Source organism: Sardina pilchardus, chromosome 12 (assembly GCF_963854185.1).
Source record: "Sardina pilchardus chromosome 12, fSarPil1.1, whole genome shotgun sequence".
Classification (NCBI taxonomy): Eukaryota; Metazoa; Chordata; class Actinopteri; order Clupeiformes; family Clupeidae; genus Sardina; species Sardina pilchardus.
The window spans coordinates 499,016-517,542 of NC_085005.1; the positions used below are offsets into that span (position 1 = coordinate 499,016).

Genomic DNA, 18,527 nt, shown 5'->3' on the forward strand with positions numbered 1-18,527 from the left:
GGTCCGATAAGATGTATCACGTTGTTGTTTATTTAGGTTATTATCTCTTTTTAAACCAGCCACAATAACGAGTAAGAGGAGCCCTTTTAAACTTGGTAAACCCTTGCAGTGAAATATTGTGAAATAATGCGGTTTCGTTTAGCCTACACATAACGTAACCAAAACAAACGTAGGAGCTTCTCAGCGAATAGGCTCCATGATTATGTTCTATACAGCTTGAGTATTTGATTCAAGGCAGGCTAAATCACATATGCTATAGTCTATAGTGTACCACCATGACAAGCATTACAATATAGTGGTGTAGGCCTTACAATATAGTGGTGTAGGCCAATTTAAATATATTTTACATTGTACATACAGTTTTTTTTTTTCAAGAAAGATAAAAAACTAGTTTTAAACTAACGATTCAGTAGCCTATATATTTTTGATATCATTCAGTAGCCTATATATTTTTTATATCATTTGAAGTGATTATTTTGTCTCCATGAAATAAAACATCTTTACTCCCTGAGTACCACAACAGAGAGTCTGCGTACCACTGGTGGTACCCGTACCACAGTTTGAGAACCACTGGTCTATAGACTATAGCCTATGTGATTTAGCCTGCCTTGACTCAAATCCTCAGCCTATAGATTGAAATAGCTAAATTCATAATCTTACAAACCACATCACTCACTCATCACTCTTAACTCCTTTTTATCTTCTTGCCTTTTAGATTTCTTAGCACAGGGGATTCTTTCACCACAATTGCTGCAAGTTTTTGGCTTGGCGTGTCAACTGTGTCCAGTGTGGTGAAGGACACATGCGATGTCATCTGGGCAACGCTCCAAGACGGGTACATGCCAGTACCAACTGAGGAGATTTGGAGGAGTACTGCAAGGAGGTACGAGGAGATATGTGGTTTTCCACACTGCATAGGTGCTCTTGACGGAAAGCACGTGTGTATCCAGGCACCAGCTAATTCTGGGTCACTTTTTTTTCAACTATAAGGGCACCTTTTCCGTTGTCCTTGCACTGGTGGATGCTGATTACAGCTTTCTGGCTGTCGATGTCGGAGGCTATGGCAGCAACAGTGATGGAGGCATCTTTGCAAACTCCCGCCTGGGACAGGCCCTTCAAGCTGGGAATTTGAATGTTCCGCCTCCATGCCCACTCCCGACAGCTCCTGAATTAGGACCCCTTCCCTTTGTTATAGTGGTGGATGAGGCCTTCCCCATGAAACACTACATGCTCCGCCCGTATCCAGGAAGACGCCTACATGACGATCTCCGGATTTTCAACTACCGCCTCTCCAGAGCAAGACGCATTGTAGAGAACACATTCGGCATCCTGACACAGACCTGGAGAGTCTACTGTTTCAGCAGGGACAGCTGATAACATCATAAAGGCTACCTGTATCCTCTCCAATTATCTCCGCAGCAACAGGAACAACACTGAAGCCGAGAGTGATGAGGGTGACGAAGAGGATGTTGATGTGGAGATCGGAGAATTGGGAGCCATCAGGGTCCTGCGTGGAAACAGGGCATCGGCCGAGGCACTACGCGTCCGCGATGCTTTCAAGCAGTACTTCACCTCACCTGCTGGCCGGATCCATTGGCAAGATGACCATGGACTCCGTCGTGGGCTCCCTTAATGCATTCCATGATGTCCCTACCCTCCCAAGGACGGACACTTGGTATGGTGCGCCCCTCTCCCCTCTGCCCCCCCCCTACCCTCCCGAGGACGGACACTTGGTATGGTGCAAAATTAATGTTATTAAGCGGTTGAGTAACACCGTTAATTGCGATCATAAACATGTTATATGTAAACATGCTAACGTTTCACTTTCCACATTGTATACAAGCGAAGGGACCGTATTAGCAATGCAATACTAACATGCAGTTGTGCCTTTATTAAGCATTAGGCTATCACACGAGTGGTGTTGGCCTATATCGCCACGGCTGTGATTTGCCGTCGGCACGAAGCTTCATAATATCAACCTTTTCAAACCAGCACCCATATCTCACAAGTGTTCTTACATGTGCCACTTTTCTATGTTTCCCTCCACGCAAACACTTGACTTGATGCACTTTGTATTTATAATAAATTACTTTTCTCCTTCCAACATAAACATTGTTTTCATTGTGAGAATTTAGAAACTTTGATTTTTTACTATGATTACAAAACTTCTCATTTGCAGTGTTGTCAGTTAAATGTATAGTAGGCTACATGGTCTTTACCTCAGTGCATTGCTGTCAGTATATTTGCCAAACTTTTAAAACACGCAATTCACCACTACACTAAAAAAAACTCAAGGTGCAAGAGTAGATAAGTTGATGGTTTGTTTGTTTATTTATTAATTCATTCATGCAAGCTGTGTGTATATTGGAGACACATTCGCGTATGGATCCCATGCTCAGCCTCATAGAGCAGTACCTGCATTTTGAGCTTGATCCATGACTGCCTTTCATAAGGTAACCTTCTTATTCCTGGTGCCAAGCTCAATAGGAACGCACGCACCTCATCACTCTCCCTTTCTTCACGTTCCCTGGCTCTTTGTTCATCCCTTGCCTCCTTCCACTCAAGGTACTGTTCCAACATATCCTTTTTTTCTTTTTATTGGGGGGTTTACTAGTAGTTGTGGAACTGGAACTAGTTGGGAATGGGCATGTCTCCTCCTCATTTGCCCCTGAACTATCCTGATCCTGCTCTTCCCTGCTCGTCTCCTGCTCTTCCTCTCGCTCACCTAAATTACTGAATGACCTGTGCAGATAACAAAAATTACACCATATGGCAGAATTATTTCTAGATCAGCTTAATTGTTTAACTCTTAATTTAACAGTGTGGCACAAATATTGATGGTAGGCCTAGATCACATTATTGTAGACCAGGAAAAAAGCTATTACTACCTTCTCATCTCTATAGTGGAATCCAAGAAGGACATGGCATCCATGTATTTCCACTTCTTGGATTTTGCTGCCTGGCCACTTTTGCTCTGCTTTGCCTCCCTTTTCTTCCTCACATAGGTGTCCCTTAAATTCTTCCATTTGGACTGTAATTCTGAAATTGCAATATTAGATTTTTTTTTTAAGGACAAATAGGTCATACTCATCAGCTTTTATATAAGACAATTGGGTCATTCCACGCCAAATCAACCAGAGCCCACGCACTTGCGTCTCAAAAAAATCTGAAAAAAATACCATGTGTGCCTAATGCCTATGTTACCCAGGAGACACATAGAGATCTATTGAGAGATTTGTTTTGTATAGAGTAACCACTAGGTGCCACTAAAATCACTGAATCACTGAAATTGCCGGGTGGGGACAAAACATATTGATCTCAATGGTGCATTTTGTCCATGTTTAAAGGAATACGCCACCCAAAAATGAAATTAAGCTAGTCTCGGTCACCCCCAGAGTTAGAACAGTGAAAAAAACCCGGTTAAAATCCGTCCGGGCATTCTCCTGCTTTGGGAGCAGCGATGTTAGCTTTAGCTTAGAACAGTTGCTGTAGATGAAGGGTGTCAGTGAGCACGTCCTCCAAAAAAGTGACGAGACGTCTACATTTTTTTCTAAATATATCTTGGGAGCCGTGTGTTCAAAACGAGTACAAATCATAATGCAAAATCGAACGAGACTATTACCTGGGCAGATCTTTACTTGGAACTATTTCCAGCCTCATCGCCGACGAAGCACCGCTAGCTAGGCGCAAAGTTCTCACGTAGCACCACTTGTGAAGTTCCAGTCGAATCTAGTAGGGAGTTTACAAGACTGCTACGTGAGCACTTTGCGCCTAGCTAGCGGTGCTTCGTCGGCGATGAGGCTGAAAATAGTTCCAAGAAAAGATCTGCCCAGGTAATAGTCTCGTTCGATTTTGCATTATTATTTGTACTCGTTTTGAACACACGGCTTCCAAAATATATTTAGAAAAAAATGTAGACGTCTCGGTCACTTTTTTGGAGGACGTGCTCACTGACACCCTTCATCTACAGCAACTGTTCTAAGCTAAAGCTAACATCGCTGCTCCCAAAGCAGGAGAATGCCTGGACGGATTTTAACCGGGTTTTTTTCACTGTTCTAACTCTGGGGGTGACCGAGACTAGCTTAATTTCATTTTTGGGTGGCGTATTCCTTTAAGGTGGAAAATGAAAAAGAAAGATTCGCATTAGACAAGTCAAATTGGTGTTTTTAAAAAGAAGTGGTAATGCAGATTAATGAAAAAAATATAAAAAAAAATCTTTGTATATTCCCACAAGGTGTTAGGGTTCTCTGAATATGAGATCCAAAATTATTTTTCAAACTTGTGAGGTCTGCTGTTCAGTCCCTGATGGATTTTCTTTTCTCTTCATTGCTTTTTCGGAGAGTGTTTCTACTGATCTCAATAAGAGAAAAAAAATCCAGAGCCTATGTTGAGTAAAATATGTCTTCTGTAAGCCTAAACAGAGCCCAGCCAAGAACTCCAATACAATTTTGATCAACTTTGAGGGACTGCTATGACCATGCAGGATCATCCAGACTACTCGTGGTGATTTTACTGCATACTATTCCTATTTATGCACCAGCCTGCAAAATTTGAGCCTCCTAAGATTCTAGTTCTTGAGCAATGAGCTTGTGAACTTTGACAAAAAAAGAGGTAGAACAAATTTGACACCCCCCCTCCCCCTGTAAAACTGGCTGTTACTTGAAAAGTATTGATCTTAGCACAAAAACATTTTACAGTGTCTCCTGGGTAACATAGGCACACATGGTATTTTTTTCAGATTTTTTTTAGATGCAGGTGCGTGGGCTCTGATTGATTTGGCGTGGAATGACCCAATTAGCTAAATTACATTGAATTTAGTAATAGTGTGGTGGGATCAAAGGTCATAACATGGGGAGGGTGTAACTAACAGTAGTTGTCAACATGGAGCGCCACGAGTTGATGATCCACGTCTGTGGTACCATCCGGTAGAAAGTTATTCAAATAAAGAGGCAAATGGTAACGATGCAGGCACCAGAGTGTGAAGTAAGCTTAATGTTAAGTAAGCTTAACTAAATCGCACTGTAAACACGGCCACAGGCAAAACGGTGTATGTAACATAGCCTACCCATAACATTATAACGTTAGACTACTTGTCAAAGTTAGCATGCTGCTACATTGGTTACCATTTGGATTTTATATGGTTGCAGCTGGACATTGTTAAGTCAAGGTATTTTATTTTCTCTGCCCGCTGTGGCGTGTTATACCTCTACTGTGTGTTTATTATTATATCGTAGGGAGCTATTTTGTGTAGTGCAGTGCCCAAAACAGTTGAAGTTATCTGGTAGCGGACGCAGGGGGGTACCGTAAATAGTTAGCTCTTAGCCATAGCTCTTAGCTAGCAGGAGATGGTTAATGTTGTTAGCATTGACTGCATAACGTGAACAGCACTCACTTGTTGTCGCCCTCCTTCTCTTCCCCCTCCTCCCCCTCCCCTCCTCTCCCTCCCGCTCCCTCCCCTCCTCTCCTCTCCTCTCCTCTCCTCCCCTCCATGGCTGAAGACAGCAAAATGAAGACCGCCATGAACACCCATCATGGTCTCTTTCAGTTCAAAGTAATGCCTTTCGATTTACGTTACGCCGGCGCCACCTTCCAGCGGCTGATGGAAACTGTCTTGGGAAGTTTAAAAGGCAATATTTGCTTTGTTTATATTGACGATATCATATTTTTTTCAAAGACACAGCAACAACACCTCTTGACCTTGATGCAGTGTTTCAGAAACTGCATCAAGCCAATCTGACGCTCAATGTCAAAAAATGTCATCTTTTCAAGTCCGAGTTGACCTTTCTAGGGCACATAAGTGTGCACTCTTAGTTATTATAAGGGGCAAATTGTTACAATGATATTTTCCACAATTAAATAGAAATATGATATAAATGGGAAAACTTACTGTTCTTGTTGTTAAAAAGGCAGAATCATCCACAGAGCATGATATTTCAATAACCACTTCACACACGCTTCACTATGATGGCAATGAGTTGTTAGCTATTCACGTATAGCCCAGCAACAATCTACTGCCATTTTATTTTGTTCAAGGAGACGGCTTCTCAGAACTTGCACAGGAACTCATAAATGCTGGTGCAACATGGCAGAGCTGCTGCAAGCTCTGTCCTTCCATCTCCCAACACAGTAGCGTCACGTCTGCCCCCGCTCCATGATTGCATGCACGTTGTATGCAGCCATAGCAGGGCCTGAATTTCATTTTTCACAACAGGGGGAATCCCTAGCCTGGCACGCCCTCCCAGTGACGCAACGCCTTCAGGCTTTTGCTGCTGGTCTGGTCAACTGCTCATTGAGAAGGATTTCTGAGTTCCCGAAATCTGCGGAACTGCCCCCTTTGGTCGAGAACCAATCAACTTTGAGCAGCTCCAACGGCTCTGGGTAGAGGCGTGTTCAAGGCAGCGGAAAGAGTGTTGTTATTGGTTTAAACTCGGCAATCCGCTTTCTGACATCTACCAGTAGCAAACCGAGGCACTTAAAGGAGGCGGGTCAACCAGCGCTGGCAAGAAACCGTGTTAGCACAGGCTGTTGGTCAGACTAAAGTCTCGCAGAGCCTTTGAAAGTCGATGGTAATCAGGCTAGGGAATCCCCACCTCAGTGACTCCAATGGGGGGGGATTTATGCAGTTTGGGGGGGGAGAATTATACAGTTTGCGGGGAACGCTACTTGTAGGCTTAAACCAGTGGCGGCTGGTGGTTTTAGAATTAACTGAGGAAGGTGTGCGCGTGGGGGGGGGGGGGGGGGGGTCTTTCAGAGAGGGAAGTTGTTAAACCCACATTATGGTTATGGATAGATTTAATGCCAAAGTAAGTAAACTGGAATTAATAAATAAAATTATTTGTACCCCAGCTTGTTAGTATACTTTTAGTATCCTGTGCTGTTTTATACCCCTCTACTGCAAGACATAATGCATGCACTGAAAATGTGCTAGGACTTTTATTTTGATATGGGTCCTAGAGTTTCTGAGTAGAACGTTTTTAGCCGTTTGTTAGCAGCTGGGTAGAAGTGTCAAACTTCTTAACACTAGAAGCGCCAAGCGCCGGTCATTTGACCGCTGACGCGTATTAATCATCATTTTTAATTCTCGTTGTTCATCTCCCCATAGGGTTACATAGGGGTGCCAATATTTTTGACCCCAGTATTTTGGGAAGAACAATTATTTATTTATGATACATTATTCATTCACAAAGAAAATTGGTGTGTCCTTAAAGGTTGGATTTTTCCTAATTTTATTACTTAAGCCATTAAAATCAATTTCCAAAAGATGATTTTATATTCCTCTTTTTAGTCAACTTTAGCACTTTAGCAGGCCAACAATTTCAACCATGACTGTATATTGCATGCAGCAGCCAGACTTTCTTTACGATAGATAGATACTTTATTGATCCCCATAGAGAAATTCATGATGATTCGTGGTAAAGGCAGCGATGATTACAGTAATAGATGTTCGTTCATCTGCTTATATTTTCGACCCGACCCGAACCCGCGGGTCCTGTGGTGTTTGTCGGGCCGACCAGACCTTTTTTTTTGTGTGTGTGTGGAGGGTCGAGCAGAATCTTGGATGGCCACTGGCGTGAATGATCACGCAATATTCAATATTAGGCTACTGATGAATAAATCATCAAATAAACTAAAATTGTAAAAAAGCATCGAATGAGTATCGAATTCGCAATTCTTGACTTGGTATCGGTATCGAAACAATAATTTTGGTATCATGACCACTACTGAGAACCTATTTATTTGTCCCCCCCTTTCTGTGTCTTGGACAGGCTGGGAAAAACCTCCTCTTCCAAAATCTACTGTGTCATTCTGGCTTAGCCTGTCACGAATACCCTTTCACAGCATCATAGCATGTGAATAGTCTGTAATAAGTTTTTCCAGCATGTTCACTTTTCAATATGAACAGTACAATAATAAATGCTTAATGCTACTGAATTCTATGCTTTTTTTTCAGCTTGGGGCTGAGAGTGCAGACAGTATTGGTGCAGTGCTCAATAGTAAAGATGAACAAAAGGAGATCGAGGAGACAAGAGAGATTTGCAGGTGAGCGGCAAAATTGCCTTTCCACTTAGTTGCATGCCAAATTCAACATTTTATTGATTGGTGAGTGCATATCACATTTAGAAAAAAATCTTAAACGCCTTTAATACACTGCTCAAAAAAAAAAAAAACACCACATCAGATACATTATGCTTAAAGATGCACGATATATTGGCAGCCGATAAGTGAAAAATGTTGAATATTATTATCGTTCCGATAACTAATTTGCGCCGATATTTTTGAAAGCCCTAATTTCCCAACTACATACTGGCTGCATGCTACTTGAGCTTGGTTGGCTACTTCTTCCTCAAAATAATGTCAGCTGTGTAGATGTATTTTACCATTCTAACAAGATATGCGTTGAATCTATGCAGCCCAAAATCCCAATCTTCTTTTTAACCTAAGCAGAGCGAAGCTCAGCCTACTCAGAGCGAATTGTTTTGCTGGTGTGTCTGCACTTTACCGTTGCGCTGGTCGGGGAGACAGAACTACTTATCTACTACTAAGTTGTCCCTCCAAAGATTTTGTTTAAGTATTAGATTTGCACTTTGTTCGGTTGGGTTTTGTAATATTACCGCTGCAGCACTGCAGGTTGTGCGCAACAGAAGGTACTTTTACACTGGACAGCACTCCGCTAATTTGCCTGTCGTCTTTGCGATTGGGCTCGAGCATTCATATTGGAGGCGACACATTAAGGTCAACTAGAAAATGTAATTCCATGGAAGGAATTACCATTACATGTAAAAAGGTTGCTGTGTAAAACAGTGTATTAGTTAAAAAGACAATATACTGTATGACACAATAAGAATAGCCTAGATGAATAATAACCCAATTACAGTTCCACTGAAATTACTTGGAAAGTAAACCCACATTTAAAAAGTGATTCATGAAAATGCATTAAAATTGTGGATAGTATTTTGGAAAATAACTCTTCATTTATTAAAATAATAGACTGAAATAAAGTTGCCAACTTCAAACGAGTTGCAAGCGCTGACACTTTGTTTAGTAGGCCTACTGAAGTTCACCCACAGTGAAAAGAATGATGCTATGCAGCAACAGGTAGGCTGAGGAAATGATATATAACGTTAGCTAGCTTGCTAACAACAAACATGATGAGAATGATGACAATGTAGCTTGTACTGTACAAACGACTGAGAAGAAGGCTTAAACCTAAATGGTACAACTGGCATGTCTATCAGGTTGGACGCTGAGTTAAGACTGGCGTGGCTAGAAGCTAACGTTAAATTTGATTGTCGTTAGCTAAATATAGTGCTTACGTTTGGGTTTGATTGTCTAACTATGGTCTAACTATTAGGTGTTACCACACAACGTCACCTAGAGCTAACCGGTTACTGTAACGAAGCAAGATAGGAGTGGGCTACTGCAGGAGACGAGACGAAGACGATAACATTCCGTGGCATGGTATCAACGTTAGATTGCTTCTTCTAGTCACTAGTGTTTACAGCCAGAGAGGGTTAAAGCGGAGCAGATGGCTAATGAAGGATTCTTTGCTACAGCTGTAGCTTAATGAGCACAGACGTAACAATACATATTTGCCGCCAAAGCGTCTCAACGTTAAGTCAATGGGATTTTTGAACTCTTTTATCGTAAATATCTCAAAGTATAAAGTTCACAAATGTGAAAAATAATAGAACAAATCTTCGTTTCAAGACCTTTGTAGGAGTGCTTGAATGACGTCAAACGGTTCAGTGGTTCTAGAGCCTTTGATCATTGATTTTGGTTGGAAGAAGCATAACTATAAGAAGAACTTTGATAACAGTACATTGCATTTGCATGCAATGTAATTAGCCTACAACAAGACACAGTCCGATGAGTTGCATCTTTACTTAATTAACCGCTGCTATAACTATACATAAGTTTCCCACAAAACTCTGATTTGGTAGCCAGCTTTTTCACAGCTTCAAGCCATTCATCTGCGCTCAGTGTTTACTCCATAAGAACGACTCATGCACTGTCTCTGGCCACACTCACTCGCATCTCAATTAACCCTTTTCATGTGATGTCAGACGAAGCATTGCTGGGTGTCCTCCGGCATGTCCAGCCGGGCAGATGACAAATAAGGGTGAAACAGCATTTTTTTTGAAAAAATTCTAATTTTCCTGAGAATTACATAAAATTGTAATGTTCAAATGTTGAATTTCATGTAACTGTTATTGTTCGATAGATATTTCTTCTCCTTTTACTATTTTTTTAATCTTTTCACTCAGCCCCACATAGAAATTGTCCTGCGGTGTGACATTACTCAACAGTAAAGTTAAATAATATATCGATTTCAAATATATTATTCAGCTTTAATTAAAGTTAAAGAATCCCTATTTAGGAATTATCATTAAAATTCTGCATATGGTCATTTTTAACAGCTGTTTTTCAATTCCATTCGTTACTTGTACCCTCTTTTATTGCCCACTCTAGTGGAAATATTTTGTAAAATGAAAAATCTTTGATGAAAAAGTTAGTTTTTCTTTTGATAGTTATATTATGCAGTGTTGAGAAAGGCATGTTATTATTAGAGTTACTGAACCCTTATAAAAGTAATTTAATCGTATTTTAAGTGATGTCACGCCACAGGACATGGCGTCACACCACAGGACGATATCAGATTCAGTATAAAGATTATTTGTAAAATATGCCTTTAACAAAGAAATCTATTTGCATTTCTATCTTAAATTGAGTCCAAATATATAACATCTCCTTCAAATATTGTTTCTCAGTACATTAATTTGAACAAAAAGCATGAACAAGACATGTTGAGTCGTCATCCTTTAAGAGGTGTCACTTCTATCACATTATATTGGTGCCATAAAGTAGGAGATTCATTTTGATTTTTGTCTTTATGCAAAATGTATAAAATCTCATTAATGCTTCTCAGTAAAATCTAAATACCTCATGCTTCATGAAACTAACCCAGATTTACCCTACCCACAAAGTTTGAATTTGGGAAATTTCATCTGGGAATGCCACATTGAGAAGTCTGTATGCCCGAACCAGTGTTTGGGTCAATCAAATTGTTGATGTCGATTATACGATGATGGACAGATGAGCAACAGACCTTGTCATCCACCTAAGTGTGTTTGAGTTGGCTGGTAGAAAAGCTAGATGTTTAGATGCAGCTATTTTGTCCTTGTTGTACAAGTTAGTGACAGCACAATTACTTTAAAAGACGAACAGAAAACGACAACAATGGTCAAGAAGAAGGATTTTCTCTTGAAAGCTAAAACCTGTTGAGACCAACTTTTAGGAAGGAATAATGACAACTCCTAATATAAGAGCTCCATTGCTATGGCAGACAGTTTCTTGTGCACAATATTGCTTGCAGTGACTACAGTAATTGTCTGATGAGTGACACCTCTGTGCTGGTGAGAAGGCATGTGCCGCATGAGTACCATGAAGGACGAGAGATAAATAAATAAATAAGAAAGGTGACAGGCTACATAGCAAATACTGGTCATGGAATGCACAACAGATGGAGTATCTTTGATGGAGTATCTTTGCAATGTTTTTTTTTTTCAAATGAATCTGCATGAAGATATAGAAGAGGCAATTTAATGTGATTACAATGAAACATTACACTTAGTTTAAAGCTTGACAATGGATGGTTTTGGTTGTTAATGGTAGTGTTACATCCTTTACAATGCAGGAAAGTCATAAACAAGCCATTGAAAAATATATATATTTTAAGAGAAATTTTATTTAGGACATATTTTTAGGAGAAATAGTAAAGGTATTTGTTGAATACTAGCCATTTCAGATTAGCTACTTTTGCGATTTTACTATAGGCCTCAGGCTCTGAAATCACCCAAATTATCACTTTGAGAGTAGTAAATGCCATATTCTTTCTCTGTGGCCTGAAAAGCATTCCTCTGTCCATGCCGCTTCATCCTGGTTTAACATTTACCGGTTCCTCCTTGTCCTTGTCCTCATTCCTATAAAAAAATTGCATAAAACATACTTAAAAACCAATTACCAGTCATTGTTGACATTCTATATTCAATAAACAATCATGTCACAAGGAGACAAATACCTCATGCATCATACATTTTAAAAACCACAGACAAGGATCTAGCAACATATCTGACATATTTGTCACACTACAGGACATGACTGTCACACTGCAGGACATTTACACCATTGTGGCCATTTTGAATCCTTTCTACACATGACTGATCTTGGGCATTATGTTAACTGAATACATATATTATTTTAAACTTTAATTCGTGATTTTTTTGATAAAAAAGTTTATATTTCCTCAAAATAAAACTGTCACACCACAGGACTACAAAAATGGACACATTCATAGACTGACAGAAATAATGACATTTGTGGAATTTGAGGGAGATTAACACTCACCTGAAACGTTCTCAGCACTCTCAAATATCTGGAGAGGTGGTTGATAGGGGGCTTGACCCAAAGACCCATATAGTTGTCCATGCAATTTTCTGTAGAAAAACCTGATTTACCATGTCACGCCGCAGGACAGCATTTTTGTTACGAAATTGAATTTGTTGTAAACATTATTGTATACGTTTTGTACTTCTTTAAACATTAAATTTATGAAGTAAATATGTTCAAAATAATGCCGAAATATATATAAATTGCTCTAGATGTTTTTGGCTCATTTTATGAATGTTTATGCTTCATGCTTCACTAATGTTACGGTCACACCGCAGGACATTTTCATATTCACCTTAAAGTACGAAGAAAATAAAGCAAAATTTTCATCCCAAAATAAAATTAGAACATAAAATATTGTAATCTGCTTCACTGACATACATTTGTTTAGACAAAAAGCACATCTTAATAACTATTTACAATAGATTACAGAAAAATCAGGCGTCACGTCATCTGCCCAGCCGCCAAATACTACAGAAGAAGAAGAAGAAGAAGTATTCATGGGTTTCATCAGGTCCCTTTCCACAGGTGTATACAATCAAGCACCTTGATTATCAATGCAGACTGCATGGTGCTTGATTGTATACACCTGTGGAAAGGGACCTGATGAAACCCATGAATACTTCTTCTTCTTCTTCTTCTTCTGTAGTATTGGGCGGCGGGGATTGTTGGCTATAGGAACAGTCTAGCAAACACTCGTTATGTCTAAATAACTTATTTTCTGATTTACTTTAAGACAGTCACCTGAAGTAAAAATTTAGTAGGCTATGCCAGCATTTCATTAACGTTTAAAATGTTGAATTTTGACATTAATGACAACAATATACCTGGATTTCACATTCAAAGTGTGATTTAATTGTATCAACAACCAATTAAACATCATTAACACAATTTTTTGACTGATCCAACAAGACAATATACCTTAAAAGTGTAAGTTTACAACTCCAATACAGGGCCTTTTGCAAGATTGTATCTGTCAAGAGTAAGACCTTTACTGCTCAGCATAGCACCATATATTTTAAAGCCTGTCAATATTATAATAATTTATTAAAACCAAGAATATTTTTAATGTTGGATATTTTAGAATTTACCATGAAATATACAATCAAAGATGAAACTGTGAAAATGTAACATTGCGACTGTATGGTAAACTTAATGAATTGTGATTTAGTAGACTAAAGCTGCAATTCTTCGATTGAATCTGCCCAAGGAGAGCCGGGACGTTTTTAATGTGTTTTAATTAAACGTAATTAGCAACGAGATCGTACCACATTGGACGCTAATATTGTGTCACTAGCAACCAAATCTGTCATCTGTCAAATAGGCTATAGTTGCATGTTCAGCTCTGAATAAAAACATTCAGGAATTATTTAAACAAAACTGAAACGTGCGTCCCGCCGAGTTCGGGATGAAGGAAACTGGCATGCGAGACAAGGCTACAGTACAGTTTCAACTAGCCTGTGTAAACTTCAGACAATTTCAGTATTTTACAACACGTGAATGAAAAGCCGTCACAAGTTGTTGTTAGCTGTTGGCTAGACGGCACAAGTGTTTGTCACAACAAATTACGAGATGCAGTGGTCTGTATGCATTCATAGTAGACGAGTGATGAAAAAAGAAAGCGCTCAAAAGTGTAGCCACTCATCCCATAAATTTGGTAGATTCAACGGAGAACCATTCCTGTGAGAGTCGTCAAATCTAGCTAGGTTTATTTGTGTAGTCATTCTGAGATGTGCGTAGCAGTGGCACCTGATATCAAACATAACCCATGCTGTATGAGCACGTCACCTGTGCGCATATTAGGGCTGTCAACGAATATTCTAAATTCGAAGTTATATTCGAATAGTTTTAAAAATCAGACATTCGATTATGAAAATGAATATTCGAATGTGTAAAAACACACCCGCAGTTGCGGAGGCGCCGCTGTCTGCTTTGTGAGTGAATGCGCTCATAGGATGCGCTGCGTGAAGGATCAGGGACAGGTGACAGGAGCCGCATGAGCACAGTCATTATTGAAAGTTGACTTAATTGGAAGACGGCAGAAGGTGCAGAGCCCAACTCGACCGCAGCAGAGAACGTGATTTTAACCCCCCCCATGCGGCCCGCCACATCATTTCATATGGCCCGCGAGAGCTTACAGGGTCTGATACAGTATGTGACCCGCGAGAGCTTTAAAGGTCTGATACAGTTTTTGCGTATAGGCAATACACTGCAATACAATGCACCAGGGATGGAAATTAGCACCAGCTACCAGCCAAATGCTGGTAAAATCTGAGAGTGGCTGGTAGATTTCAGACAAAAAGTCATATTTTAACATTGAGTGGCTGGTTAATTTGACCAGAAATCTGCTATTGGCTGATAGATTTTCACATTTTCAAATTTTAATTTCCACCCCTGCAATGCACGCACGTGAGACTGACAGGGAGGCAACATCAACCACCTTCCTCTATGATCAGTGTAACTGGCTACTAGGGTTGGGACTTTAGATGAATTTTCATGTTCGACTAATCATAACGTTATTGAACAATTAATCGATTATTTGCTAAATCATGACGTCACATGGCATTCAGAGCTGTGTAAGCATTTGCCCCCACCCATCACTCCCACATGTCCAACACGCACACAATTTTTTTTTAAAGATTATTTTTTGGGCTTTTTGTGCCTTTATTTGGACAGGACAGTAGAGAGAATGACAGGAAGTGAGTGGGAGAGAGTCGGGGTGGGATCTGGAAAGGACCACGGGGCGGGAATCGAACCCGGGTCGCCAGCGTACGGTGCAGGTGCCCCAGCCAGTTGCGCCACTGCCGGGGCCCAACACGCACACAATTGATATTAACGATGATGTTAAAAAAAAAAAACCTTTATCAAGAAATAAGTTGTTTACAACAAGTTGTAAACTTTATTTTACAGGGCATTATGCCATCCGACGTAGGTCCTATTTGAACATGTAGGCTAGCGATTGCAACGCTCACTGGTCATCTCCGGTGCTGGTTTCGTTTATGGTCGGATGAACATTTTGTTACCTTGCCGGTCGGCCCGTTATCTTATCACTTTTAACTTCACTTGCCGGCAGCTTGCGAGGTAATCGTTCAAACACGGGTTATCCTGGGAAATTGGTAATGAAACAATTAAGAGGCTTGATGTCTCGGAATACCAGTTTAATAGGCTTCTTTTCGTTTAACATGGAGATGCTTCACAAAACAGTTCTCCCGCATTCATTAACATAACACACACTTCTCTCGCACTTCACGTTGTTCTAACCACAACACTTCCTGCTTATGTTTTACTAGGTACCCCGTTCCCATGAGCCCCTAAATAAAGAAGAGGTCCAGCACTTTTCCTTGCTCGCTTCACCTCTGCTTGTTTTTGTCATGCGCGCAAAATACCGGAAAATGTTGCTGTTCTCATATTGCGTGAGACTAAAACGATTATTCATTAGGCATTTATTTTAGTCGAATAAATTCTTAACAAACATTATTCGATATTCTATTATTCATTAACAACCCTACTGGCTACATCAGATATGATAGCAACGCGAACGTGTGAAAACAAAATAGACCAGTATTCTAAACTATTTTAGCGAACGGAGCGCCTAAATTACGCGCTCGGTTTAGCCTGCCTGTGTGTTGTTTGACGTGCGTGTGGTTCTTTGAGAGGGGAATCGATGTAAGTTACTTTGATTTCAATTGGTAGTTGTAACCTATGTGATACGTTTACGTCTACGTTTAAAAAGCATACATAATTGTGTGTAGTCCTATCCAAAAAAATCCAGCTTCAAAACCTTGCTAATCAAGCAAATGATTGTTTGGCCAAAAGTGAGCCTATTCCGACCGAGAAAAGGTGCATTCAGATCAGGCAAGCATAGGTAGGCTAGAAGTTTGTTGTAATCCTGTTGCTTTGCATTTTCATTTCGGTTCAAAACGAGCAACGTAGAATCCACACAACACCTTTCAACTTCGAAGAAAAAGTTGGCTGTTTAGGAACAGCTAAACAGCCACGTAGGCTATTGACACTTATTTTGCACGCCCGCCGCCACAAGCTCTGTCTGCAACAAGAGAAGGGGCAGCCTGGCCTCACCAAAAGGCGTAGAATGACACGCCGGTTTCTTAGGTCATCTGCCGTGTTATTTGACGCATTTCATGCTTTTGGCATACAATGCCGCGCTCTTAAGCGTCCATTTCAGCAGGCCATCACGCAGAAATGAATTTCGTTCATTTGTAAGGAGACCGATCAGTGTCGTGGATGGGGCAGGCTTCAGGGAGTTCTGTCAAGCAATGTAGTCTACCGTATCCCTGTGTAACAGTCACCAATAGCCTAGAATCGAAACAACAACTTTTGGGATTGAAAGCTGAGGAGCTGATTAACGACGCGATGTAACAGCACATGAAACTGAAGTCGGGATAGCCCACTGTAAAACTTCAATTAGCCTAATTTAATAATATTTGTTTCAATCATTGAATGAAGCCTGCTATAGCCTATTTGGGACAAGAGTCACGATCTTAAATTGCTTGTAGGCTACACAAATCTTTATCAGCACTCAACATTTGTTTGTTGTTCATTTTCCGTTGTGCGCAGAGAGCTAGGTGCGCAACAAACGCGAGGGTGCGGGAGAGAGAGCAGTGTGTGTGTGAGTGCGAGAGAGCAAGCGAGAGTGAGGTCTGCGGTGTTGACCTTTGATTTACTTGTTTTTGAGTAGGCAATAGCCTACGTTGTCAAATATATTTATACTTAAATGAACTACCTTTTACAAGTAGTTATGTCTCTTTGTATTAATTTATTAATTTGTCCTGTTATTGACGCGCGTCATGGACAAAATGCGCAACCAGATATTCGAATATAATCGAATCAATCTGTTTTTTAGAGTGAATATTCAAACGTCATTTTTGAGCAATTTTGACAGCCCTAGCGCATATGCCCACTCAAAGTTTTTTTTTCTTTCTTTTTTCAATGCGTTCTACAGAGAAGGGAGACTAGCTAGCTAGCGTCCACGGTTTGTAGGGTCAGGGAGAGAACATGACAAATATCAGCAACACAGCATCTCATATTTTAGGTTTTTGAACCTGGCTCATCCCACAACTATCATAATAGCATCAAAACTAAACATTGTAAGTTGATGTAACTCACACATTATTTGGTTGAATAGTTGTGTTAAAGATTGAGATTGCTGTTATTTGCATAGCATTTTTAAAAATGAGCTTATTGTTTGGCTAAAAACGAAATGCACTATATTTGATCATACGCCCTATTCACATAAGTGGCACAAGTGTCCATTTTTACACATATGCCTGATTTATGTATCTTTTTAAAATATATTTAAATGGCACACAGGTGCTTATTGTTAGTGTGAGACCTAGTACTGTGTGCATTTATTTTAATGACTCAATACTGGTTAGTGATAAAACACAATTATGAGCAAATATAAGTGGTAATTTAGTGATTATAGTTGTTTTTCGGTTTTTATACACTGGTACATAGGAGTATAGCATTCATAGTACTAGGCACCTGTGTATGCCATTCATGCCATTTAATTATATTAAAAAGATACATGGTACACGAGTCCATGTACCAAGTTTGGTTTTGATACATGCAGGGGTTGCTGAGATATAAGCTCACTTTCTGTCTGGCGGCTTCGCAAAATTGGCAAAAATGGGTTGGTGAGGCATCAGCTGAGGATGCTCTGTGTCAATTATGGTGTTGATTGGAGATTTTTTTTTCAAATTCACCCTCTGTTTTTTTTTTCCCCCAGACGGGCAAGGAAAGCTATAAATGATTGCCTGGCTGGCAAGTCCCTATAGCTGAAACGACTAGCTTGCTAACAAACAGACGTGAAAATGATAGCAATGCAGTGTGTTTACGTTGTGTTTACGTTGACGTTAGGTTAGATTGTCTTTAGCTGTTGATAACGTTACCAAGAGCAAACCGTAACGATAAACAAATCAAGTAAGGAGTAGCCTAACAGGGAGACAGGACGATAACGTCCTGATTTACAGCTGATGTGGCATAGAATGTTTTCATAACTGTTGAGTAGCCTAGACATAACATTCAGGTTTAGCCTTGGATCAGAGATCCTTGATTACTGA

At 40.1% G+C, this 18,527-nt stretch overlaps 1 protein-coding gene across 1 annotated transcript in view; it reads left to right on the plus strand.

Moving 5' to 3' along the window:
- mettl14 (methyltransferase 14, N6-adenosine-methyltransferase subunit) overlaps nucleotides 1-18,527 on the plus strand; it is a 58,419-nt gene that overhangs the window by 3,524 nt on the left and 36,368 nt on the right. Inside the window, exon 2 of the mRNA XM_062551014.1 lies at nucleotides 7,952-8,040. Within this exon, the coding sequence (XP_062406998.1) occupies nucleotides 7,952-8,040 (89 nt within the window). The remainder of the gene's footprint in view (nucleotides 1-7,951; nucleotides 8,041-18,527) is intronic.